Genomic DNA, 23,335 nt, shown 5'->3' with positions numbered 1-23,335 from the left:
CCAGTCACAGCCGAGCTAGCTACATACACTGACTGGTCTTGGAGTAGAGGTCTGCAATGTATGTACTGACTAATAATACAGACTGAATGACCCTTTCGATCGCCTGGGCACACTAGCAAAAGGGCGAAACAGCACCTTTGCTTCCGTATCCACGTGCAAACACCTAAGCCAGGTTCTCATCGAGCCTTCGCACGTTCCCACCGCCATCGCTCATTATAATCACTCCCAGCGATTGTGGTGATCCATTGGCCTGATCGGACACAGGCTCACCGTCCAAGCACTGTAGACATACGGAACCCTCACATTCAGCGTTTACGGACTGTTACACCACCACGCTCGTACGCTCGCCCATGTCTGGCCATGGCTTCAACCTAAGCTTTCATTGAAGCTGCAGCTTGCTCTCTTCACACTTGCCGATTGTCCATCAGTCTCTCGATCCCGTACGAATCGCAAAGCTGAGAGCAAAGGCACACAGTAAAACACAACACGTCTCGTACCAAAGACGTCTGGGTCGTTGATAGCTTGCTCTACTCTTGCTACATACGCACCCACTCTATATCGTCCACCATGTCCATGTCAAAGCATCCGCCTTCTATCGTGGACGAGTTGGATATGGATACGGCCAACACTCACGGCCACGGAACAAACACCCACATCCAGACGTATCCAATGTCCTCCATCAATGCCAGCGCTGGCAGCCTGTTGGTTGATGGTCATTCGCTGACGATGACCAACAAATGGTCGCCGACGAGGGCGATGCCCCCTCCCGTCGAAGCCCCATTATCATGTTTATCAACGCCTGCTTCGTCCTCTCTTGCTTCTTCCCCTCCTTCAACAGCAGCGCCATCAGCAGTGCATTTTGCACTGCCGAGTGAAATCTCATCCGTATCAGCTGCTACTCCCACAAGCGCGTTCGGCCTCACACTTGACTCGAGCAGTGAGTCGTCCGTCGGGCTGCTTGCAAGCGCTAGGCCGTCGAGCCTATTGCTGGACACACATCGCAGCGAAGCTGATGGCGACACCGAAGGCGAAGACAGCAGTAAGAGCGGAGACGGCTTTCACGGTGAGTCGCTCGAGCAATCGATCCTGTTGATTTACCGCGTCGCATGGCTTGATTTAACGCTTCACTTTCCGCTTCCTTGGCTTCCTTCCTCACTCAGAGAATCGTCTGTCTCCAGTCAAGACTAAAATTGCGGCGACCCAGCCCGCGCAGCGCTCACACCGCCGACGAAGCTCCTCGCTCTCAGCCGTACCTAATGGCCCTATCACCGCACGAGCAATTAACACGCACAGAGTCCCGCTGCCGCTCCCCCTGCCGCCACCGCCCGTACCAGAGAAGCGGGAAGACTACCTGGCGCTCGTCGAGCGGGTGTGGGGCCGCGCGCTCGCATCCAACTCGCTCATTTATCCCTCCGCGGTACCGTCTCCAACCGCATCGCAAGACCTGCCGCTGGCCGTCATCACTCGAACAAGGCGCGCTAGCAGGCTGCTCGCCAGCTCGGACGGTGCCAGTGCTGGTGCCGGTGATGCTGTGGGTGTCAGCCCGCGAAGCAGGGGAGAGGAAACCGGGCGCAGCTTCGCGTCCAAGTCTGACGCATTGACGGCTAGAACAGCGGAGGACACTGACGGCCTCGGCGAGGACGAAAGAGAGGGTGAAGACGAAGATGACGAAGATGGCGAGGGGACCCCGCACACGCCGCGCGACTCGCCTTGGACGGCCGAACCGCTGGCACTGCTCGACGCTAAGACGGTGCGCTACCCACCTGCGGCGACATACGCAATCGGTCCTCAGCGCCCTGTACCTCCATCTCCCGCATCAGCGCACGTCGACCCGCTGGGCCCGCTGAGCCTTGGTCCCCGCTCGGTACCCATGGCGCGTGCCGCTTCCGAAACGCGCGACCAGTGTCCGAAGCCGAGCACCGGAGGCGTGTTGACGCGCTTTCGCCTCCGCAGCGCTGTCAGCTCGCAGGGCTTATCGACACGTGCGGCGTCCTCCTCTGGCTCCGGCTCGGCCTCTGGTGCAGGCTCGCTCGTGGTTTCGCCATGTGCGCTCGCAGTCCGCAGCGAGGATCTGCCGTTGCCACATCACCACGCTGCTCAGGCCGTCGGTGGCCTCGAGGTGCCGTTGATCTACGACGTTGACAGTGCAGAGAGGATGCACCATTCGAGCCCCTCGCTGATGGGCCGACAGAACGGGAGCGAGCGCGCGCATGCGATGCCTCTCAGTCCCACGATGGCATCGCCGAGCCCAGATAGCACAGGGCGCAGCTTCTTTCCGGACCTGATTAAAGGCAGGAGGCGCAAAGACACGCTTCGCAGCCACGCGCCCGCGTCCGCACCTGCTCCGACCGACTACGGCCTTGGCAGCCCAAGCGTGTCCGTAGGCACCTGCAGCCGCGCAGGCGAATTCCCTCCCGCCCCGGCGAGGCAAACGAGCGAGACCAGCAGCGCGGGCGGCGGCTGCGCAGCGATGGCCGCCACGTCGCAAGCCCCGGTGGCGGCGACGGACCCTGTTGTGTGGCACCAGCGTTTTGCGAACGAAGTGCTCGAGCAGGAAATGCGGGAGCAGGAGGCGATCGCGCAGGCGCTCATGGATCATCGGCTTGAAAAGGTCAAAAAGTCTAAGGACGGCGCAAAGGACAAGGAGAAGGGCACACGCAGCTTCGGGTTGCGCCACATGTTCACCAAGAGCGGTCGCAACCTTAAGGAGGAGGTCAGGAGGGGGCAACTAGTGGATAAGGGGCGCCAGCAGGAAGCGGACAGAACGTCTCCGCCCCTGCCCCTTTCGCACAGCTTTGATAACTCGCACGCGACGTCGATGCCGCCTCTGCCGGGTCCTGTGGAGCGCGAGGACGCGCGCATCTCACACGACACGCGTTCGGTCTGGAGCCGGCCGTCGGCGGGCAACGCGAGCTTCTGTAGCAGTAGCAGGGCTAGTACCGCGGCCTCGTTGCTCAGCGCGGACCAGCGCAGCAGCGCCGCAGGTGACACCTCCGCTGACACGTCCTTTAGCTCCGCCGATACGTCGTTTAGTTCCGCTGACAGCATATCGTACAAGTACAGCGTCAGCATCCCTACAGAGTCCTCCGCCATGTCCACATCATACCCGTCTGGCGAGATGGCCACGCGCAAAGGCAGCATCAACTCGCGCGCATCCATCGTAACGAGCAGTTCATCTGCGCGCTCTGCCAACGGCAGCGGCAGCGGGCCGAGTGACGCGCCAGCATCCGCGTCCACATTAGCGTCACTCACGCCCTTGGGATCGATCACTTCCTTCAAGTCTTCCGGCAGCGGCGGGAGTGATGTGCCGAGCCTTGCACCCATCGGCTTCAGAGGCAGCTTTGGGTCCAATCTCCTGGAGGAGGCATTCAAGGCCGGCATGGCCGAAGACCGTGATTCCGTCGTAGCTGTACGTGCTTGCTTCGTAATTATTCCAGAATGTGGTGCTGATACGTTGCAAACCAAGCAGCTTAGAAGACGCAGCAGATCCGGATCCTCCACCAGCCAGCAGAGCAGCATGTCTTGCAAGCCTCCTGTCATCATGCGTCGCACAAGCAGCGCTCTCAACGGTGCTAAGCTGCTCGATGCAAACCTGCCTCCGCCCATCCAAGAGGAAGCCCGGCCGCAATGTGATGCTCCGTCCAGCGACGCTACCATAATAGCTCATGTGCAAGCTTCCGTCAACTCGGAGGTCCTGCAGCCGCCTTGCAAGGACAAATCTCAGGTCGGGCTCTCCACTCCGAAGGCTTCAGAGATCAACCGGTCGGCGCAGAGAGGGGCAAACCCCCGAAGTCCCACCAGCCCCAAGCAGCGCGCACTGACCGGAAAGCTTGCATCACAGTTAGCCATGCTGCCTAGTCTTAGCTCGTCCTTAGGCTTGTGTTTGCAGCACACCGCAGCAGCGGCGACAACAGTAGCGGTGGCACCGGTTATAGTCGCCCATACGGTGGATTCAACCGCATCGTTGCCCCCAGAGGAATACTGGCGCGCGTATGCAAATGGGCAGATTGAACTTAACGACCCTGTGACCCCCACATTCGTGTCCGCATCTCAGGATGGCTTGCGCATTCACATGGCTGCTATGTCGCCAAATCTGGAGGCAATACAGAACGCGACCAGTCCCACCGACCTTTCCTTTCCACCACCGCCTTTGCGCGCTTCGGAGGGCGGGCGTGGATTTGAAACTCCCCTGCTCCTCTCATCGTGCGAGGCCCAACGCTTCCAGGCCACGCTTGCCGCCGTTAAGGCCGTCATCAACGTGCGGGAGACAAGTCGGCGCCTGCATAGCATCCTCGAGCGCGTGTGTGGCGCCATGCGTCTCGAAGAAGTCAAAGTCGACGCGGTGCTGAATACCTCCGTCGTCTGTCTCGCAAGAGCTTGCGCAGGTGCTTCAAGCATGGATGGCGGCGATGTTTTCAAGACAAAGGCCTGCGCCTCCACAGTCACAGATGCCTTTGCATTTGTTGGGTTGCGCTCCACATCAATCGCCGGCCACACGGTGCTTTGCACAGACAATGCCTCGCTCGTGATTCGTGATATCGAAGCTGACTGGCGATTCAGGGGCCTGCCCGTAGCATCCTCAGCCCGCTTCTATGCCGGCATACCTATACGGGACGCACAGGGACACGCCATAGCAGTGCTTTCCCTTTGGGCTCGAACTGCACGACCTGATGGCCTTACAGCCAGCCAGCAAAAGCTGCTCAGCCTCGCCTCAAGGGAAGCAGCAGCTGAGCTGGAGGCTTCTCGTCGCTCCGCGCTGGACTTAAAGCTGAGAGAGTTGGACCAGAGCGTGCGCGAATGGGCGTACGCAGTGTCTCATCCAACAGACAGTGTAGACACGGCTTCGCTCGCAACGTCAAAGCCGCCAACGGCACCAATCAGCAGTCCCAGTCCATCTTTAGCTGAACGACGTAACGTCAAGATTCCATCAGAGCTGCTCCTCCCTTCTTTGCGGTCCATACCTGAGTCATTGCACCCAGAATTCATTCGGCTCCAGAAGGCGGTCGATGCAATGTCACAAGCACTGCAAGTTGAGACGGTATACCTTGCATCAGTTGATTCCGACCCACTCAATGCCACCGCCATTGCCTCCTCCAAAGGCAGTTCCAGGAGCGTCGCGTGCCTCGATGCGCCTCTGCACCTGTGCGCACTTGCGTCGACAAGTCAGGGTCTGCGTTGGCGTGGTGATCGCGCGTCACAGCTGATCGGTACAACAGGCTGCAACTCTTCATTCACTATACGGTGCGAGACTGAAGAGCAAGCACGTTCGAAGGCTTTCGGAAGGGGCTGGGTCCTTGGTCTCGTCGCTCCTACATTTGACTTTGAAGCACCAGAGGTGGTAATGTACATTCAGCGCTTTGCGCGCTTGCTCGGAATTGTGCTGTACGAGGAAGAGTCAGCCCGAACCTCATCGATCGCAACGCTGACAGCCGGTCAGCCAACCAAGGAGCGATCTCACCATCTGCATACGTCACCCATGCAGCAGCAGCAGCAGCGTCGGAAGGAGGCATATTTAGCGAGTAGCAAGGACTCTGCGCTTTTTTTGCGGTCCCCAATACCTAAAGTGCAGGTAGATCGTCCCCTCCCTTCGCATCCCGGGAGGACACAGGTCGGTACACGTGTTCTCCCAGCCGCCTCTCCGCCGCCTGCCAGTCCTCTCCCGCTTCCACCCATGACGCTCCCAGACCCCCCTGTGTACGTGTCCTCACCATCTTTGTCATCCAGGGAGCACGGCAGCAACACGCATTCGCCGCCCAAGCGCGAAGTACAACTGCCCCCGGGACACATTTTGAACGGCATTTCGCCACCACGTTCGGCTGCTCCTGTGAAGCAAGGGGCACTGGGCACCTGTCAGTAGCAGTCGCTGCTGCGAGCTTTACTATCGACGTCAAAGACGCAGGCGGTACTACCGATAGTGGCATGCGACGAGACTGGTGCCAGAAATGGACACCCTGACTGTGGTCGGTTCTTCGCCTGGCGGCCGGATGGCATGGTTCGGATGCGGAGTTCGAGAAGGTACTGCAGCTGGAATCTGTTGAGCAGTGGATTGCTCATGGCTTACTTAAGGCGTGCCCCTTGCTGCGCTTGGATACTCGAGCCGAAGAAGTAACACAACACATTCCTTTGGCTTCGAACGGGGCCCTTGGCTCTGAACACCCACACATACCCGCGCTCTTCTGTAGCATTGTTGTAGCACATTCTTTTCGCTAGATGGTTCTTGTAAATATACTTTATTCGTTTCAGTGAAGACAGGTACAAATATAACACGTGACGCGTGCCTATATGCGCAGTGTATCCAGTCGCAGACGGCGGAGTGGGAGGTGAAATTGGATGCGCAGGACTCAGGAGAGAAAAGTAAGAGAAATGAGGCCGCGCTAATATATATGGCCTACGATGGCGAGGAACCGAGACGCATGCCGAGTATGACGCCTAGTGCGGCAATTATGAGTGTTCCGGCGAGGAGGGCCGTCACTGACACTACATGAGAACGATTTATGCAAGGAGGGTATCGTGAGCGGACACCATTGCTGAGGCTCGCAAATGTAAAGCCAAGAAAAGAGGCAGGAGGAGGAGGGAAAGCTCACCTTCTACCCGACTCGGTTGGAACTTGCCGCCAATCAGGAGCGTTTGGACACGGAAGAAACGGAAGCATCCGAGCAGGAGGACGACGATGCCGAGTGCGACAAAGGATGCGCCGATCGGCTTTCCACTGTAGACGCGGCTTTTGAAGCGTAAGCACGGACGGTGGCGTTCCGAGGATGAGAATCAACCATAGGTAGACACGCACAGCTTTTGTAAGTCTTGCAGTTGCATTCCTGGACCCGGCAGAAGGAACGAATCCGCTACTTGGTCTTGGTCTGCTTCGACGTGAAGATATGATGGGTCGTCATCCGGGTTCATGACCAGTTCTGAAGAGGCAAAAAAGGACAAGGTGTTAGCATGCAGGCGATATGAAGCGGACGGATGAGGCAGACGCCGAGGCGTCCGCACCTGGAATCTTGAAGAGCTGTGTAATCGCTCTGCATGCGGTTGTAGTTGCAGCAGTCACGATCAAGACTTCAGCGAAAAATGACGGTAACTTTTCTGTGAAGTGGCAGTATAGAAACTCACATCCCGAGCGACACGAGCCCTAGACTTGTTCGGAGCCACGCGAGGCTACAGCATCGATGTAAAATAACACAGCGCGTCCAAACCAATGAGCCCTAACTTGAGCCGATGGCACATTTCCTCGATTGGAGCTTCGGTATAAACGCACAATGTCCGCTCGAGCGCCAGGTGATCTCTAGCCACGGAGCCGATGTTCTCGAGGTGCTTGGCGGGCTGTGGTATTGACAGCATCTCCGCTGGGTCGGTCACCGTCGCGAGCTCTTGAAATAGCGTATGGAAGTCAAACTGGTGTGTTGAGCCACGGCGCACAGGGTAGGTGGCGAATGAGAGCGGCAGCGGCAACGACGGTGCTTGCTTCGCTTTGAGGCGACTTCAATGAAAATAGAGGAAAGAATTCGCCACTCTGTCGCTGGATATCTCAAATGGACCGTTTGCCGATACCTGGTAAGCAAGGAGCTTCCCGAGGGCTGAGAGTGAGTATGGCCGCTAGCATCATGTTTGCTCAATTCAGTCGTCAGTTCGGAGTGGATGGCCATAAGGTGTGTAATGTGTAGAGTGCTCGCGATTGAGGCTGGATAGCAGGTAGGGTTGTGATATCTATTCTTGTGAGCGCCACGCGGGGTGGACTTTGGATGGAGCGTGCGCATCACCCTCGCGCGCACGGTGCACGGTGCACGAGCATCGAGCATTAACCAACAGACGACACATGGCGGCGTCGCCCCTCATTCATGCTCGACGCGTGTGTGTGCTCCATGTGTATGAGCCATCAGCAGGGACATGCCCCTGGAAGCTCGTCTTCCCAGAAGAGGTTGTCGACAGCCGGTGAAGTCGCATTTCTTGGTTCGCGTTAGAGCGACAACTGGGCATCGCGGCGGTTGTAACTGGGTAGAACTCCAAAGGCGGGCCGAGCCACCGCGCTCCACTCTGTTCACTATTATTCAGTATGGCTCCGCCAGCGACGTTGCCGTGTCTGGCGGTAGCCAGGCTCAAGTACAAGAGTCCTCACAAGCAGGTAAATGAAATCAGATAAAGAGAAAAGGGTTTCCTGGTCGGACCGACTGACATTGGCCTTTCCAATCTATACGACCGCAACGCTACCGATCGCCACCGTTTCGAACAGGACCTGACCTTTGCAAAGGGCGAGAAGATCCGTGTCCAATCCACCGCACCCAAGACCGAGGACAACCAGGACGAGGACGAGGAGGAAGAAGAAGATGAATGGTTCATCGGGGAAAGCCTCGACGGGAGCCGCAAAGGCATATTCCCGGGCGGCCTCGTCAATTTTCTCGAAGGAGAGCAGGAGGAACAGGTAGCAGCGGTAGTGGCAGCCATTCCCACAGCATCGCAGAATCAGACTGATTCTTCAGGGAAAGCCGAATCCGACCCGCCAGCCAGCACGGAAGGAGTTCCAGCCTCAGTCGACCCTTCAAATGATGAGCAGTCCGTATCGGTCGCCGCTGCGGCCGCAGGCGACAACAAGGTGCAAGCGATTCCGGCAACGCAGGAGCCAGCCACATCGCTTTCTCAGGAAAGTTCTGCTCCTGCAAATTTCGCTTCTGTCAGAGAAACTTCAGAAGGGCAACACGTAACTTCACAGGACGTGGAGACCAACATAAATTTGACGCCCGCCACGCCGGCTCCGGCCCCTGTGCAAAGTTCAAACCCAAAACCAACACCAGCACCAGCTGTAGCTGCCACGAATAAGCCCACTGTCCCACTAAAGATCGGGAACTCGCTTCGGGATCGAATCGCTGCATTTAACAAACCGCTGGACAGTGCTAACAACAACGGGAGCCAAGTTCCGCTTCCTAGACCTGCTGGAGGAGGAGGGTGGAAACGGCCTCCTCCGCCGCCTGCAGGCGAGAAGCCTCTTCTTCCTATGCCCGGACAGCTTGGTGTGAACAAGCCGACACAGATGCTGGCCGGTATCAGGCAGATGGCTGCTGCTGCCGCTCCTGCGAGGCCCGGACTTGGCGCCAGAACTGAATCAGAAGAGAAATCGCCCGAGATCTCTGCAGCTGTGACTGCTTGCTCTCCAACCGAAGCGGCCATCACGGAAGTTGCTAACGCCGGTGCCAGTGGCGGATTCAGTGCTGCTGATGCCAAGACGTCCATTAAGATGTCACTCAAGGAACGCATGGCGGCTTTGCAGAGGGGTCAGTTGGGTAGTGCCGGCTCCGCTCCGGATGGTTCCGCGGCAGCGGCAGATACTGCAGCTGGTGCAGGTGCAGGGGGCTCGGATGCAGATGCGACACTTGGCCTTAGGACCAAGAGTCCCCCGCCGCCCTTGGCGCCGAAGCCTGGCAAGCTATCCGCGGAGAGACGGACGGCTGCCATGGCTGGTATCGGCATGGGCGTCGGTTTCGGCGGCGCTGCTGTAGCTGCTGGCACGGAGCCCGAAGATATCACAAGGCAGAAGAGCAGGGATAGCATCACCAGTGCCTCGGCTCGGTCTTATGGGCTGGACGAGCCAGCGGCGACTATGAATGTAGTGGCTACCCCGAGCACCACTACTATGGGCGTCCTCCGCGATGAGCCTTTGCAAGTTGACGACGTCGCCGCTATCGAAAGCGCTTCCTCTCAAACACATGTCCAAGATGGTGGTTCTGTGGTTGCGGCTGCGGATGGCGATGCATCGCCCGAGTCAGCGCAAGTTCCAGAACGTACCCCGGAAGAGGAGGAAGCGGCGCGACGTGCGGCTATTGCGCAGCGTATGGCAAGGCTGGGTGGAAAACGGCTCGGCGGCGGACCTGCTACTGGCGCTGGTCCCGCTCTCTTCGGCGCACCGATGCCCCCAAGGTCCAAGCAGACCTCCCTTTCGCCTACCCGCCCCACTTTTATTGAGGGAACCACCCTCGAAGGAGGCGTAACGGAAGAAGCTGATGGCGTCGCTGGAAATTCGACTGCTGATGCCCCAGCTATAGGCGAGGCAGCTGATAATTTGACATCTGCTGCCACGGCCACGGTAGCGCCTCAACAGCAGCAACAATCGACCTTGGCGGTCCCTCGTCGGGCTGCACCACCTAGGCGTAAGAAAAGCGCTCCAAAAGAGCCGGAGCTGGAGCTCGGAGCGAACGCTGCTTCCCCTGCTTCCACTGCGGACGTGAGGGGGAATGCGGATACCGGCGATGCTATTCCTGATCCTGCTGCAGTGGACTCTGCGGCGGCTGCAGAGACGCAGTCCGATGCGTCTGCTTCCGTGACGAACGATGTAGTTGACTCTACTCTAGAAGGGCCGCGCGAAGCTACTTCCGAAGCAACGGCACTTACATCTGCACCTGATCACGAATCCGACACAATGGACGGCCTCGGACTTCAGCGTCGTGGTTCAGGCATCGAAGATGCTAGCAGCACAGACGGCGGTGCAGGCACGTCCATTACGCCTGTGAGCGATGTCAACATCCAGGAGTATACACGTCAGCTGGAGGAATTTGTCAAGGGCGATGAGTCGGCGGTGGACGAGGCCGTTCTGCCGGAAGCGGAGCAGGTACACGAAGCAGCGACAGCTGAGCATGGAGCTGCGCCGGAAGACGAGGCAGAAGGTGCGGGTGAAGTGCACGAAACGGTATCGGGGCCAGAACGTCGCGTCAGCGTACTTAGCAGCGTAGGACGTGCAGCTAGCGTGCGTAGCATCACCAGTGCTGCTGGCGGCGAAGGGCCTGCACCTCCGACCAGCAGACCAGGCAGCGTGCGCCCGCCTGTGCCCCGCACGTTTGCCTCACCCCCACCATTGTCTGGGGCTACGGCTACGGCTGGGGATGCAAGTGCAGTCACCACACCAGCAGTAGGTCGCAGCATTCTGCGTGCCAGCACTGCCTCGCCGCCACCGCCACGCAGAGCGGTGCCCACGCCTGTCCCTCCAAAGTCCCCGTCGCCTGCAATTCCAGGAGTGACGCCGCGATTTGGGCTTTCCGAGGAAGAAAGGGAAGCTGCTGCTGCTACAGAAACTGAAGAGGTGCCCATGCCACAGTCCATCGACGCTGCTCTTGCGGGCCCTGCCCTAGCTGCTCCAAAACCGCGGATGGCGCTTCCAGCGGAAGATGAAGCGTTTGAAGACGACGAAGCACCCGATACCCAGTCTGCTGCAGCTGCAGCCGTTCCTGTGGAGCCCGAAGCTGCTGAATTACACCAACCAGAAGCAGCGGAAGCGGCCGCACAGCTGACGGAAGAGGAGGAAGAAGCGCAACGCAGGGCACGGATCGCGCAGAAGATGGCACGTCTAGGCGGTCAGAAGATCGGCGGGGCCCTGCCCATGGGTATCATGGGTGCCCCGATGCCACTTAGGCGTGCGGTGCCGGCGCCGGAAGGAGTAGTGGATACGGGATCAGGAGAGGCCGGTGCGCCAGGCGACCACGCCGATCTTGCAACCCCCCCACCCAAACCACCGACGCGGAATGTTCCTGCAGGTGGGATCGCTATCCCTGGTCTGGTTGCCTCGCAAGTGCAGACTCAAACTGCAGCGGAGGACTTTTCTACCGTTGGGGAGCATGTGCCTGTCGCTGAGACTCCTGAGATGATTCCAAGAGATGCGGCCGCTTCCCCGGTTCGTCTGGCCAAACGGCAGTCCACCCTCGCCTCCAAAGACGTGGAGCATCTAGAACTGGCATCTGTCGATCCAGCAGTCGCTATCCTCTCTCCCATTTCACCAAACCCACTTCCTGGAACACTTCCTAAGCCGCCTTCCCGCTCGGCACCTGTCCCATCGGTACTGGCAGCAGCTGCCCCACTGCCACATGAAACGTTGCAGCATGCTGAGCCTGAGGCGGATGCGAATGCTGAACTGGAGACTCAACCTGAACTGTTGCAAGAGACACGCACCTCAGCTATGCCCACAGGTGAAGCGCCTGCTCAAGGTGCAGGGATCGGGTTCAGATCAAACTCGCGAGACTTGGATCTGATGCCAAGCAGTCGTGAGTACGAAACGTTCATTCTTGACCTTGAGCTGTGTTAACATTTTCAATCATTCTTTCAGACTGGTGGCGTCTTGGAACCAGTCCTCTGCGTCTGCCGATGACCGTCAGCGGTCGCCCTGATGCTATCATGTTTGCTGATACGGCAACTGCGACGAAGCGCGGTCGCACGAAGCACACAGCGGAGGTGCACGTGCTTTTCGAGGACTATTCGCAGACGAGTGAGGACACGGCATTTGGATGCCTCACGCGATTGCAAGCGGCTGAACCCTTTTATTCTATTCTCCAGTTATTGATCTGAGCTTTGAAGAGGACGATGCCGATGAGGCGAATACTACATTGACGCAACGGCATCTTTTCCCGCCAGCCAAGCCGACGCGCGAGCTGTTGGAGCATTTTGCAGTCAAAGCCGGTGCCGCTTTAGGTGATCGAACTTGCTAGACTTTCCTGAATTCCAGATTGACTGACCTGCCACTGCTCCCCCAGCCTCTGCCGCGATTGCTATTGGTGGTGGCAAGAATGCAAAAGCTGTCGGCGACGGCAGCCCGCAAGCGTTCTTGCAAGCCGTGCTTCAGGCTGCCCCGCAGACGCTGCCTCCGGTTGGTACGAGCTACGGCGTGCCGATTTTGGTGCAGGCGGGGCCGATGGTTACTGAGTCAGGTGCGGACGACATCAAGGTGGGCGACTTTGTCGTATGTTACGGTGCAGATCTATCTGGTCGCAAGGGGTTCGCTCCTTACCATCTGCAGATCGGCTCGCCGAACGACCCAACGGCCGCCATTGTTGTCGAGTATGACGAGAAGAAACGCAAGGTGCGCTGTATCCTCCAGCGGCGTGCGCCGGAAGAGGTAAGCATCCGCTTAGACGACCTCAAAGCTGGCATCATCAAGGTAGGCCGGCCGATTCCCAGAGAAGGATGGATTGAGGACTGGGCATGACCACATGGCCAGCTTAGTGCAGGCGGAGGAATGTATTTGCGGAGCAGAGCGTGCAAAGAAATGCCCTGTTGCGAGTGAGCATTTCTCGATTGATTGATGAGCAGGATGGGCGAATGCTTAAGATACAGGACAGATCGACCGTTATTAAAGTGAACCCCCGAAATAGCAAGAGGGAACAAGAAAGAACCCGAGTAAGGAAGAGAGAAGGATGAATCAATGCCAGGTTTCATGAGACGGCGGCAAGGTCTATTAATGCAATTCGAAATGTGCTTTTGACTGGAAGACAAGGTTTCGCCACCTCTAAATCTATTAAGTAGCAGTCTGGTCGGTGTTGAAGCAAGAGAGGAAGAAGCGTCAGTGCATTCGCAGAGCAGCATGAAAGGGAAGATGAGAATGTCGGTATACGCACGTAACCACCATCGACGAGGAGGTCTGTGCCCGTCGTGAAGGCGCTGGCGTCGCTTGCGAGGTAAATGACGGCGCCTTTCAGGTCCTCGGGGTCGGCCATGCGGCCCATGGGCGTTAGGTTTTCCCACGTCTCTCTCAGCTCCCCTGTTTTAGTGCATTGACCGCTCTTCAGTGTTGGTCATTTGAAAATGCAAAGAATAAGACGAAAGCACTCACGACCTGCAGGGCTACTCTCGAGGATGGTGCGCGTGAGCGATGTTAGTGTGTAACCGGGGCTGAGCGAGTTGACGCGAATGCCGGCCTTGGCCCACTCTACGGCGAAGGAGGCGGCGAGGTGACGGACGGCCGCCTTAGAGGCATTGTACGGTGCCTGAGGCTGAGGGATGTTAACGACGCCGGCGGACATAGAGGCGACGAGGATGATGCTGCCTTTGGTCCCATCGGCGAGCATGTGCTTAGCGCTTTCACGCGCGACGTAGTAGCTGCCGTTGATGTTGATGTCGTACAGCTTTTTCATCTTGTTCGTCGGGTACTGCGTCGCGGGGAAGTTCTCAACGATGCCGGCCGAGTTGACGACGACATCGATTTTGCCAAAGCGATCCTTGATGTCCTGCATGACGCGCATGACGTTGTCCTCGTTCGACACGTCACAACCGTAGCCCTGCACATCGATCTCGCCCTCGGACACCTGGCCATGCTCGAGGAACCACGCCTCGATGTCCTTCGCGGCCTGCTGCGCTTCCGCCGCATTCAGGTCCAGCACGGCGATCGAGTTGGCTCCAGACTCGACAAATGTACGTGCAATCAGGTTGCCGATACCCCGTGCGGCGCCGGTCACGACGCAGACTTTTGAGTCCTGTTGTGCAAGAAAATAAGGGGAAAGGGAGGGAATGAGCATGTACATTCAAAGAAGTCCATGTGGTTTGAGGAAAGGCATGCATGAGCAACTCGCCATGGAGAAGGAAGCGAGCGTTCGCTTCGTGTGCGGTCCCACCTTGCCACCGGTGGTGGAGTGACCAATGTCGTCCGGGTCACGCTCATGCAGATCAGGGTAGGGCACGACTGTCGAGTTTTGCGAGCACATGAAGAGAAAGAAGACCAATTTCAATAATTGAGTAAGCATTCAAACTCAAACGAGAAAGCAAGCTGTCATGCAAGGCAAACGGTGAAGCTTGCCAAGGGCAAGGAGCGCCAGCATGCCTTAGTGCCGCTCATGTAGCAGCTGAACGCAAGTGTAGCGATCGACTTCTGAATGATACTTACTGTGCTCGTCCGTAGATGCGTGTGTAGGCTTCTCTGCATCGCGGCCCATGGAGGAGGTGGTGATCCGGCGTTGATCAACATTTGGGACAGCACCTGAGTTCGAGCGGCCGTTTCGAGCGACACCTGTGCCGCTGCTGAACGTGCGCCGAGAAGCAGAAGCGGCCGCTGCTGCTGCGACTGCTTCTGATGGCCTGGCCACCGCTGGAGCCTTGATCGACGCCCGTGAAGCGACGGCACGCAGCATGTGACGAGAAGACTGCGACGCGATCATCTTGATTGGATCTTCGAGCGCGATATACAAAGTGCAAATCCCTGTCCACGCTATCCGGTGAGTTCGACACCACGTTGGGGGAAGATGATATCTGCAACGAGGACGGATTCGCTCTCCAGGTGCGGTCCTACTGCGCTGCCAAGGAGCATGATTCCCAGCCAGGGGAGACGAGATGGCAAGGTGGAGGAAGGTCAAGCTCCAGTTGGAGATATAACCGTTGCTTCGCATCCCCTCCAGTTGACTGCCAGCGTGGTGTGGCGCAAAAAGGGCCGCAGAGAGGCACTAGGCCAGTGTAGGAGACGTGCCGCCGCACCGGTTCCTCGGCAATCTCTCACCTGCGCTCGTCGTCATAACTCATTTGGACCGCCACCCTTCTTTTTCTCTAGTTTCCTGCCATACGCTCAAACAACATTCACATGTATAGCATCGTCTAAGGTGAAGCATGAGCTGAAACGTTTGTTACGACCAAGATGATACACATGAAAATATAAGGAAGTTGATAAGACGCACCGCGCGCGCTCGAGAACGATCCGTGCCGTCTTCTACGTAGCCGCTAGCGACGCTGAGCTGCGGCAGTCGAACTCGCCGCCGCCGCCGCCGCGGTCGAGGCGCTGTAGGCGCTTGCGACAGACTGAAGTGAGGCGCCCAGCTGTCGGGGATCCCCCCACGGGTCGGACGCGTTGCGCACGGCCGAAGGCCACGCGCCCGCTGCAACGCCATTGTCCCAGTCCTCCTGCAGCCCTTGCTGCACTGTGTCATTGGCGGTCGAGCGCAGCTGGTCCGGCCGGGTTGTCAGGTTGCTGGAGAAAGTGCCTTTAGGCACTTGCTCGAGGCCCTCGAGCAACACTGTTGCCATGCCTTGCACGAGGTGGTCATCCTGCCAAACAAGAAAAGCGTGATGAGTGGGCAACTCAGAGATGAAGTCACTTGCCTGGCAGACTCGGCAGCGAACGCATCCTCACGATGTGGCAGTGGAACATGCTGACTCCGTGTGCATCAGCAACGAAACGGATAACGACCCATCCATTCGCGCGTACATCGTAGCCGTCCCTAAGCGGAGGGTTCCTGTGGGCGGTGAAGTAGCGATTGCTCTAAGTATCTCAGCAAAAGGCATTGAATCAGCCGCGCGCATCTCAAAAACTAACTCAAGATTAAAAGGAACGCCCGCCTTCTGCGCTTCCTCTACCGTGTCAAATCCAAAGGAACCGTCACCGCTTCCAATGACCCAGAATTTGTGGCTGTAGGGGAAAAAGAAAAACAACCCAGAAAATTTCAGCAATGCAAAGTCGCTGCGGCTTGAGCGCTCGAGTCAGGAGGATGCTTGTGCCTTGCGAAAGCTCACCTGTGCAGATGGAAAGGATGTAGCGCGCTTTGCTGCGATGGTATGTAAGAAAGAGCCTCGTCAATTGTCAGCGGGCATCCATTCAAAACGCAATGCATACGGCCAACACACGCAAACAGAGAACTACTCACACCCCCAAAGTAGTTGTATACCGGATTCTGAACGACGATGTCGACAATGGAGGAGTCTGCAATCGCTTGACTTAGCTGTATCATATTCGAATCGATCTCCGCGACCGTCTTGCCTTCCTCCGTTAGCTGGAACAGCACAGGATCCTGCTGGTCCGCCTTGACGGTGTTCATCGGCTGCTCGCCGACCTGCCACACATTGACCTGGCTCTGCGACACGAAGGCGTGCAGCGTCACGTTCGATGCAGTGGGGACGTGCGCGGCCGGGTTGAAAGGGACGTCAATGCTCTGGTTCCAGATCGTAGCGCTCTTGACCAAGCCGCCAAGCGAGATGGAAGCATTGTTGCGCGTGTAGAGGTGCTCGAAAGCCGCATCGATGCTCAGGTTTACCTCTTCCGCTGTGTAGTCGCCGGTCTGATTGTACGTCAGCAGCGCGAATCCTTCGATCGGCTGCAGTGGGCGCAACCCCGTGAAGCGGATGGGCCAGTCGCGGTACGCCTTCGACTCGTCCAGCTCGACCATGATGCTCAACCGCGAGCCGATGGTGAGTTCTGCAACGTCCACAAGCGTCGGCTCAACATAGTTGCCATCCACTGCGACGATCCACATTCTAACAGCGGTGGCGCAAGAGAGTTGGTATCAGCATGTCAGCAGTAAAATGTTCAAAGTCTCGCAGATTGCGACACGCACTTGTGATTGTCGATGGAAAGCGCATCCTCGTACGACGAAGTGGCTTCGATGGCTTGGATGTTCAGCCATCGCCTTCCGGCCGCCAGAGAAGCGCCAGCATTGTACACGGTAATAGGAGCCGACGTATTCTGGCACGGCCCGCCGTAGTATTCCTCAAATACTTTGATCGCGTCGAACCCTTCTTTAGCAGGATTCGGTGATATGCATCCTTTTGACGAAAAGCCGCTGTTGATGTTCCTCGTTGACGCGAGCAGGCCAAGCTCAGCTGCGTGAGCGACGGACGACCAGTTTGAGTGGCAGTACTGACGCCCACGACCGTTGATGAGGAAGGAGTCGTAGCAGACGCTGCATGAATGAGACAATTTAGCTCGCCACACCTCTCCACAGCTGTCTCCTCGCCCTGGCTCACGGGGGAATATCTGCAAAAGATGAGCAGTGCTTCAGCACCCATACAGCAAGCACCAAGGCAATCTCCGTGACTCACCAGTCGTGTGAACAGCAATAAGCATTTCATCGGCTGTGACATGCAGCTGGTCTGTCCGAAACTGTATTGTAAAGTTGCCTTCAGCCCACTCGAGCTGCTCGATCGTGTCCTTGTCATTGGAGATCAGATTCCAAGGTTTTGCACTGTAGAGCAGCGTTCCGGGACGTCGTCAGCATGGTTCAAGCTGATAGCTTAGCACGGCCGCAGGTGAGACACACCGAGAGGCCTTTGGGCGAACGTAGAAGGGCCAGCGGAGCCCGTCACTGTAATAGCCAACAGTATGAGCATGTGCCCAGTAAGCACCGTAATGGCCTTGAAGATGGAAGCGGTAGGTGAAGCTTCCCCCAAAGGGAATATTCCATTGGTTCAGTCCTGGCACTCCGTCCATTTCTGTCGCCAATGACGGACGCGTATACTGTTCAGCGTGACGATCGCAAAACTCGTGTTAAATTGCAGAGCCACTCACGCGGAGTGCCATGCATCAGGACCCCATGATGATGGATGGTGAATGGCGTGGAGCTGTTGTTGTTCACTGGCATGTGTTCACAAGCCTTGTCAGGAGCAGCACAGCTGACCTATCAGGGTTCGGCCCCTCACCAATCACTTCTACCCAGTCATCCTCATCCCAGACCAAAAGTTCGCCGGGGTATTGACCGTTGACGAGATAGTGCAGTCGGTCATAACCGTCTGCAGAATTTACGTTATTAGCCGAAAATGAGAGAACGGAAGAGCAAGATTGTTTTGCCAATTTCAAACTTACCTGGGGCGTAGTGATCTCTGGTGATCGTGATCGTTACGGTTTTGTCTGGAGCGGGAAAATTCGATTCATTGTAAAAGACGGAAGGATCCCTTCGGTAAAAGACTTCAGGTTCCGAGGCAGAATCGCTCCGTAAAGGAAATGCGAGAATTCCATGAACCAAGATGCAGCTGCAGAGAATGGTCAGATGGTGAAGGAGTCTCATGACGCTGGAATATTTCCTTCGAATGTAGCAGGGGTGAGTAAGCAAGGAACGCGTGGGCGTCAAACGATGAAGCTTCTCTCGAGCGTCACTCGAGGTTTATAAACAGCACGCTTTGGTGGACGAACAATGGCAGAAAGTGGTCTTCGGCTCAGCCAAGATGAGCTCGAAGTGACATTCTCTTGGGGTACCATGCTAGAGATGATGGACGTCTGAAGTGATGAGGGGCAACCGCATTAAGAGCTCTGCCATTGGCATGCCCGCGGCAGCTTGCGTCTATTGTCACTGACGAAGCGGGCATGCCCAACACGACGATCTGTGGCTTTGTTTGCGGCATTTCAGCAAGCAGATGTCTGTAAAATGTTTGATCCGCGTTGTGGCTGGAGGATGGGAAGAAGCAACAAACACAAGCCTGCACAGCTCTGCGTCCTTGGCAGGCCATGCTCAATTTTGGGCCATACATCTGGAAGTGAAGGTAATCCATATGCAGCGACTCATAACGAATTAGTGCCTGTGCATGCAACTGATATGACACTAAATATTATGAGATCCCTTTGCGGAACTCGGAAGCCGGAACACAAGCACAACTTTTCTACTCATCACTCTCTTCCCCAGTTCCGAGCTCGATTCGATGTTTGTTTCCACATTTCACTGTCACTTCAGAAGTGATGTGTGCTCGTTGTCTACATGCTCTTCTGAGCTTTAGGTCAAGTGTTACGTACGTTGTGGGTGCTTGTTAGGCTCCGCAGGCTCGTAGAGAGAAGATGTCAAAGGCACTTCCCGGTGAGTCAGGGCGCATCGATCCAGGCTCCGCATCTCTTGGCTGACAGGTTGAGCTGCTTCTCGTTGCATGGCTTCGCTCCTCCTAACCCTCGCGTCTAATTGGTGTTTGTGGACCCTGCTTCCCTGGCTTCGATTTGTTCCTCTCCCCTCCGTCCTCCGCTTTCGGTATATCTCCGTGAACAATATGGGGAAAAAGACAAGATCGGCTCACTGCTGTTCTGCAGTGCGTGCGGCAACCTGCTGGACCAAGCTTCTGACGAGGATGTGATCAAGTGTGCTGCGTGTGCAACGGCGCAGGATGCAAGCGGTGCGTTTGACCCACGCATGACTTTCGTAGCGTCTGAAGAGCCAAGAGAGAACTGAACTTCCCCGTGCCACCTCTGATGCGCCTCCTCGGTTTGCTCGTATGACAGTTTATGACAATCTAACTATAGTAACACGCTCTCACCCCACCGCTTTCCCCTCTGCTCTACGACAAAAAAGGCAGCTCGTCTCCACGCTCGGCGACCCCAGCGAAGCAGCCGAGCGCGAGAAAGCAGCCACTATCAATGAAAAGTGCCCCAAGTGCGGGCACGACGAGCTGCAATTCCACACTCTTCAGTTGCGGAGTGCAGACGAAGGCAGCACCGTCTTCTACGATTGTCCCAAGTGTGGACATTCATTCAGCCAGAACAATTGACCTGCGCTGCGAATATGTCTTCCGTGATTATTTAGCCGCCCGAGCCGCGCTTTTGTAGATGAAGACTGTACTTTTAAGAATCTTTGCAAGCACGGGCGTTATTTTGCGTAGCATACGTATCGGCTCATCCCTAGCCAGCGAACATGATGTCCGTTTTCTATTCGTGTGGTTTCCCTCGTGCGGATTACACTTGATTGAGCGCTGCCAGGAGTTTGTCAGCAGGGTCATCATCCAGGCGTGCCATCTCTATCTCGGAGAGCAGCTTCTTGATGCTGATGTGCAATCTATCTTCGCCGAGTCCCGCGCTCTCGAGCAGCTGCATACAGCGAGTGTGATCTTGCGGATTCTCGAACAGTCGCATCTCCCGCAAAACATGGTCCAAGGAGCGCAGCGAAGAGATAGCCGGCACACGGATGTCCGCGAGGAAAGCATCGGCTACTTCCATCTCGGCCAGCATCGGCTTGTTCGAAGTCGTACCAAGGACGAGCAGTCGTCGTTCCTGAATAAACGAATGACAAGCTTTGAGTCAACAAAAAGCACTTCGACACACCTCGCAGGCATAGGTTGGCTCACCTTTGGCGGCCTCTTGCCAAGGAGGATAGAGAGAGCCTGCAAGACGGCGTTCTGGAAGCGCGGGCCGATCGGGACCCATTCGATAATCTTTTCGATCGAGTCGACAACGACGACGCTGAGCGGGGACTTGTACGCATCGTTGAATACCTTGTTCATATACGCAATCTTTTGCGCTTCACCCATGCCGACCATATTCTCCGGCGAGATGAGCTTGATGAACGGGAAACCCGACTGCATCGCGATTGTGGCTGCCAGGGCCGTCTTGCCGGACCCAGGCGGGCCGTGCAGCAGCGCGGTGACGAGCGGTGTGTGCGAGCTGGTCCGTACCTGCTCGACACGTAGCTGGCCGTCGCGGAGGATGGACTACGTGAGTAGACAGAAAGGTAAGCATACAAACAAAGTGGAGTGTCGCGTCAGCAAAGCGAGCCTTTCGTGCATATGCATAGCTGAGCTCTGGCTACCTTGCAACCACTCACGTCAATGTGCGGAGCAAAGTGCATGATGCCGTTCGAGACGACCTGTTGCAGCTCCTCCTCCGATACGCCAAAGGCGGGATGTACCTCGTCCAGTGCGTGCATAAAGTCATCGCGATTGACGCGCATGTTCTCCACGTCGTCCGAGATGCCCGCAGTGGTGCCGACCTTGACATGGCGGTTGAACGCAAACGATGTGGCACTCTTGACGAGACCTGCAATCTCTGCGCCTGAGAAATTCTTCGTGAGCGCTGCCAGCTCAGGAATGTCCACGTCCGAGTCCATCACGCCGTTCTTGCGCATCTGGCTCGTCTGGATTGAGATGATCTGCTGGCGACCATGCTCGTCTGGCAAGCTGATCTCAACAGGCACCTCGAGCCGCCCGGGACGCAGGAGGGCCTCGTCTATCATGTCTAACCGATTCGTCATGCCGATGATGAGGATGTTGTTCAATTGGTCGACACCGTCCATCTTGGACAGTAGCTGGTTGACGACCGAGTCACCGACACCCGTGCCGCCGCCGGTCGAGCCTCTTTGCTTGCATATGGCGTCCAGCTCGTCAAAGATGATAATGTGCAGGCCCGACTCATCTCCCTTTTCCTTGTACTCCTTCTCCGCATCCGCGAAGAGCTTCCGGATATTCTCTTCCGAGGCACCGACGTACTTGTTGAGGATTTCGGGGCCATTGACGACTTTTGGCTCGCGTGCGTTGAGCATCTTGCCAATCTGGCGCGCCAGAAGAGTCTTACCCGTACCCGGTGGCCCATAAAGGATGATCCCTTTGACGTGCTGGATGCCAAGCTTGTCGACGAGCGCAGGCGGGAAGATGCGTGAGGCGAACGCACGTCGGAAGATGGCGGCAAATTCAGTGTCAAGACCGCCGATGCCCATATCCTCGAATTTGAAGTTTGGCGCGAGTATAGCGTTCGTGGGTCCACGCTTGGCGCTTCCCGTGAGCTTGAGAATGCTCTTTTTCGATTTGAGGTATGTGATGGTAGTCTCAGGCATAAGGATACCACGGTAGGAAGTGTGACCTGGTGCCTGGGCAGCATTCTTGGCTTGTAGTTGTGCTGCCTCGACGACATTTACGCCTTTCACCTCTAATTTCAACTTGACGCCGTGGAATTCTTGCACGATCAGTTGTCCTACCGAGAAGATGTGACCGTTGAATGACTGCAAACAGCAACCACAAGGGCACTGATCAGAAACAACTCGTCGCTTCGTGTAATGACTCCAGAACGCACCCGAAGGAAATTCTCCGCCATTTCATCCTGGCTATAAGGCTCTCTGTTCTCGGCTCCACGTGCGAGGAAATCTACCTCTAAGTCAAGTCCTGCAAGGTAGATACCATTGCCTTGCGAGTAAGGATCGAACGCTTGCACGGCTACCTCTTGCCCCTGACTCAGTCTTGCCCACTCGCGCTGCAGCGCGCCTGCTCCGATGGTGCCGGGTTGAACGGCCCGTGTGCGATCGGCGCTGCCAACCAATCCACCCATGAAATTACGTAGTCAGCTATTGAATATCAACTTGTTGCTTTCTGCACTTTTGCATTCACTCACACTGCTGTGAAAACAAAGTGCTGATCGACGAGAACGTACTGCACTCCACCCCATTCCTGGGGGTTGACAACGATGGCGTTCGAAAGGATATGTTCAGGCGGCGAGACGACGATGGTCCAGCCTCCTCGACCTGCGCCACCTCCAGCACCATATGCTGCCTTGTCATCTGCGTAGCCCGAGGAGGCATAGCCTGCACCTACGGGCTTGCGTGTGGGCGGCGGCGGCGGCAGCGCAGCCTGACCGTAGCCGGCACCGGGCGCACCAGCGCCGGCACCTGCAGTTCTTGAGGAAGAGTATGTCGCATATCCAGCACCGCCGTCAGCACCCGTGCCAGCGGTGCCATAGGCTGAGCGATCGCCGCCTCCGTAGGCATACCGGTCGGCACTATCTGCGCCGACTCGGCCATATGCTGAGCGGTCAGGGGCGCTGGATCGCGAGAATCCTGCCATGCTAAGAAGCCGGAGAGTCTATGTTGATCGAGGTGTAAAGTCGCAGACAATTCTGCAGATCGATGTCAAGGCTCAACGTGTATATAGTCAGCTAGTCGACCTGCCTTTGGGGGGCTTGATGCTCCTACGGTCCCGATGCGCCGTCAGTGATGGAACTTGCATATTACTCACAGCGCACGCACTTCAGTCTCGCAGCAGGGTGGCTTGCGTAGCGGGAAATTGGCTTTCGGCCGAAAGAGTCACAGCCATGAGACGAGAGAGTGAGAGACAAACCTCCAGCTTCGACTGTTGGTCACTTGGCTCACTTTCATTTTGAACA

The 23,335-nt window shown here is 56.9% G+C and overlaps 7 protein-coding genes across 7 annotated transcripts; 3 read left to right on the top strand and 4 right to left on the bottom strand.

Moving 5' to 3' along the window:
- Positions 1-1,529: 1,529 nt before the first annotated feature.
- K437DRAFT_136385 (uncharacterized protein) lies at positions 1,530-6,176 on the top strand. Its single transcript, XM_013387368.1, has 2 exons — positions 1,530-3,409; positions 3,467-6,176. Exons 1-2 carry the CDS (start codon positions 1,871-1,873, stop codon positions 5,855-5,857), a joined length of 3,930 nt encoding a protein of 1,309 aa, XP_013242822.1. The 5' UTR covers positions 1,530-1,870; the 3' UTR covers positions 5,858-6,176.
- Positions 6,177-6,236: 60 nt separating this feature from the next.
- Positions 6,237-7,585, bottom strand: K437DRAFT_236442 (uncharacterized protein). The gene is made up of 6 exons (XM_013387367.1): positions 7,256-7,585; positions 7,111-7,155; positions 6,991-7,019; positions 6,788-6,908; positions 6,585-6,709; positions 6,237-6,477 (listed from the first exon to the last, which is right to left on the bottom strand). Exons 1-6 carry the CDS (start codon positions 7,336-7,338, stop codon positions 6,389-6,391), a joined length of 492 nt encoding a protein of 163 aa, XP_013242821.1. The 5' UTR covers positions 7,339-7,585; the 3' UTR covers positions 6,237-6,388.
- Positions 7,586-7,873: 288 nt separating this feature from the next.
- K437DRAFT_294804 (uncharacterized protein) lies at positions 7,874-13,273 on the top strand. The gene is made up of 5 exons (XM_013387366.1): positions 7,874-8,119; positions 8,228-12,017; positions 12,080-12,238; positions 12,307-12,441; positions 12,504-13,273. The coding sequence occupies exons 1-5, from the start codon at positions 8,051-8,053 to the stop codon at positions 12,953-12,955; spliced, it is 4,605 nt and encodes a 1,534-aa protein (XP_013242820.1). The 5' UTR covers positions 7,874-8,050; the 3' UTR covers positions 12,956-13,273.
- K437DRAFT_247713 (NAD(P)-binding protein) lies at positions 13,004-15,069 on the bottom strand. Its single transcript, XM_013387365.1, has 5 exons — positions 14,627-15,069; positions 14,316-14,425; positions 13,580-14,219; positions 13,365-13,507; positions 13,004-13,276 (listed from the first exon to the last, which is right to left on the bottom strand). The coding sequence occupies exons 1-5, from the start codon at positions 14,895-14,897 to the stop codon at positions 13,265-13,267; spliced, it is 1,176 nt and encodes a 391-aa protein (XP_013242819.1). The 5' UTR covers positions 14,898-15,069; the 3' UTR covers positions 13,004-13,264.
- Positions 15,070-15,392: 323 nt separating this feature from the next.
- K437DRAFT_256973 (multicopper oxidase) lies at positions 15,393-18,940 on the bottom strand. Its single transcript, XM_013387364.1, has 12 exons — positions 18,302-18,940; positions 18,139-18,228; positions 18,008-18,073; positions 17,760-17,931; positions 17,542-17,684; positions 17,467-17,476; positions 17,058-17,402; positions 16,371-16,977; positions 16,240-16,271; positions 16,043-16,135; positions 15,860-15,962; positions 15,393-15,774 (listed from the first exon to the last, which is right to left on the bottom strand). Exons 1-12 carry the CDS (start codon positions 18,501-18,503, stop codon positions 15,451-15,453), a joined length of 2,187 nt encoding a protein of 728 aa, XP_013242818.1. The 5' UTR covers positions 18,504-18,940; the 3' UTR covers positions 15,393-15,450.
- A 230-nt stretch (positions 18,941-19,170) lies between these two features.
- K437DRAFT_256971 (putative RPA12-13.7 kd subunit of DNA-directed RNA polymerase I) lies at positions 19,171-20,070 on the top strand. Its single transcript, XM_013387363.1, has 3 exons — positions 19,171-19,283; positions 19,480-19,590; positions 19,697-20,070. The coding sequence occupies exons 1-3, from the start codon at positions 19,265-19,267 to the stop codon at positions 19,960-19,962; spliced, it is 396 nt and encodes a 131-aa protein (XP_013242817.1). The 5' UTR covers positions 19,171-19,264; the 3' UTR covers positions 19,963-20,070.
- On the bottom strand, positions 19,751-23,141 carry K437DRAFT_274509 (AAA-domain-containing protein). The gene is made up of 5 exons (XM_013387362.1): positions 22,568-23,141; positions 22,253-22,484; positions 21,012-22,181; positions 20,536-20,898; positions 19,751-20,461 (listed from the first exon to the last, which is right to left on the bottom strand). The coding sequence occupies exons 1-5, from the start codon at positions 23,014-23,016 to the stop codon at positions 20,147-20,149; spliced, it is 2,529 nt and encodes an 842-aa protein (XP_013242816.1). The 5' UTR covers positions 23,017-23,141; the 3' UTR covers positions 19,751-20,146.
- Positions 23,142-23,335: the final 194 nt, after the last annotated feature.

The sequence above is a fragment of the Tilletiaria anomala genome (genome assembly GCF_000711695.1).
Source record: "Tilletiaria anomala UBC 951 chromosome Unknown K437scaffold_50, whole genome shotgun sequence".
Classification (NCBI taxonomy): domain Eukaryota; kingdom Fungi; phylum Basidiomycota; class Exobasidiomycetes; order Georgefischeriales; family Tilletiariaceae; genus Tilletiaria; species Tilletiaria anomala.
The sequence above is the reverse complement of the archived record's forward strand: the minus strand, read 5'-3'. Positions and strand labels throughout refer to the sequence as shown.

Bases quoted from the DNA above. Each gene is read 5' to 3' on its own strand.
- K437DRAFT_136385 (XM_013387368.1), top strand. From the start codon at position 1,871: ATGGCGCGTGCCGCTTCCGAAACGCGCGACCAGTGTCCGAAGCCGAGC. The intron at 3,410-3,466 runs GTACGTGCTTGC...TTGCAAACCAAG, and splicing joins ACCGTGATTCCGTCGTAGCT to CAGCTTAGAAGACGCAGCAG.
- K437DRAFT_236442 (XM_013387367.1), bottom strand. From the start codon at position 7,338: ATGCTGTCAATACCACAGCCCGCCAAGCACCTCGAGAACATCGGCTCC. The intron at 7,020-7,110 runs GTGAGTTTCTAT...AACCGCATGCAG, and splicing joins GGGCTCGTGTCGCTCGGGAT to AGCGATTACACAGCTCTTCA. The intron at 6,909-6,990 runs GTGCGGACGCCT...TTGCCTCTTCAG, and splicing joins ACAGCTCTTCAAGATTCCAG to AACTGGTCATGAACCCGGAT.
- K437DRAFT_294804 (XM_013387366.1), top strand. From the start codon at position 8,051: ATGGCTCCGCCAGCGACGTTGCCGTGTCTGGCGGTAGCCAGGCTCAAG. The intron at 12,018-12,079 runs GTGAGTACGAAA...TCATTCTTTCAG, and splicing joins GGATCTGATGCCAAGCAGTC to ACTGGTGGCGTCTTGGAACC. The intron at 12,442-12,503 runs GTGATCGAACTT...CTGCTCCCCCAG, and splicing joins CAAAGCCGGTGCCGCTTTAG to CCTCTGCCGCGATTGCTATT.
- K437DRAFT_247713 (XM_013387365.1), bottom strand. From the start codon at position 14,897: ATGATCGCGTCGCAGTCTTCTCGTCACATGCTGCGTGCCGTCGCTTCA. The intron at 14,426-14,626 runs GTAAGTATCATT...AAAACTCGACAG, and splicing joins CGCATCTACGGACGAGCACA to TCGTGCCCTACCCTGATCTG. The intron at 14,220-14,315 runs GCGAGTTGCTCA...CTTGCACAACAG, and splicing joins CGCTCGCTTCCTTCTCCATG to GACTCAAAAGTCTGCGTCGT.
- K437DRAFT_256973 (XM_013387364.1), bottom strand. From the start codon at position 18,503: ATGAGACTCCTTCACCATCTGACCATTCTCTGCAGCTGCATCTTGGTT. The intron at 18,229-18,301 runs GTAAGTTTGAAA...TAAATTCTGCAG, and splicing joins CAGAGATCACTACGCCCCAG to ACGGTTATGACCGACTGCAC. The intron at 16,136-16,239 runs GTGAGCTTTCGC...TTTCCCCTACAG, and splicing joins CATCCTTTCCATCTGCACAG to CCACAAATTCTGGGTCATTG.
- K437DRAFT_256971 (XM_013387363.1), top strand. The intron at 19,591-19,696 runs GTGCGTTTGACC...CTCGTATGACAG, and splicing joins AACGGCGCAGGATGCAAGCG to TTTATGACAATCTAACTATA.
- K437DRAFT_274509 (XM_013387362.1), bottom strand. From the start codon at position 23,016: ATGGCAGGATTCTCGCGATCCAGCGCCCCTGACCGCTCAGCATATGGC. The intron at 22,182-22,252 runs GTGCGTTCTGGA...TGCTGTTTGCAG, and splicing joins TGGCGGAGAATTTCCTTCGG to TCATTCAACGGTCACATCTT. The intron at 20,899-21,011 runs GTGAGTGGTTGC...CTACTCACGTAG, and splicing joins ACTTTGCTCCGCACATTGAC to TCCATCCTCCGCGACGGCCA.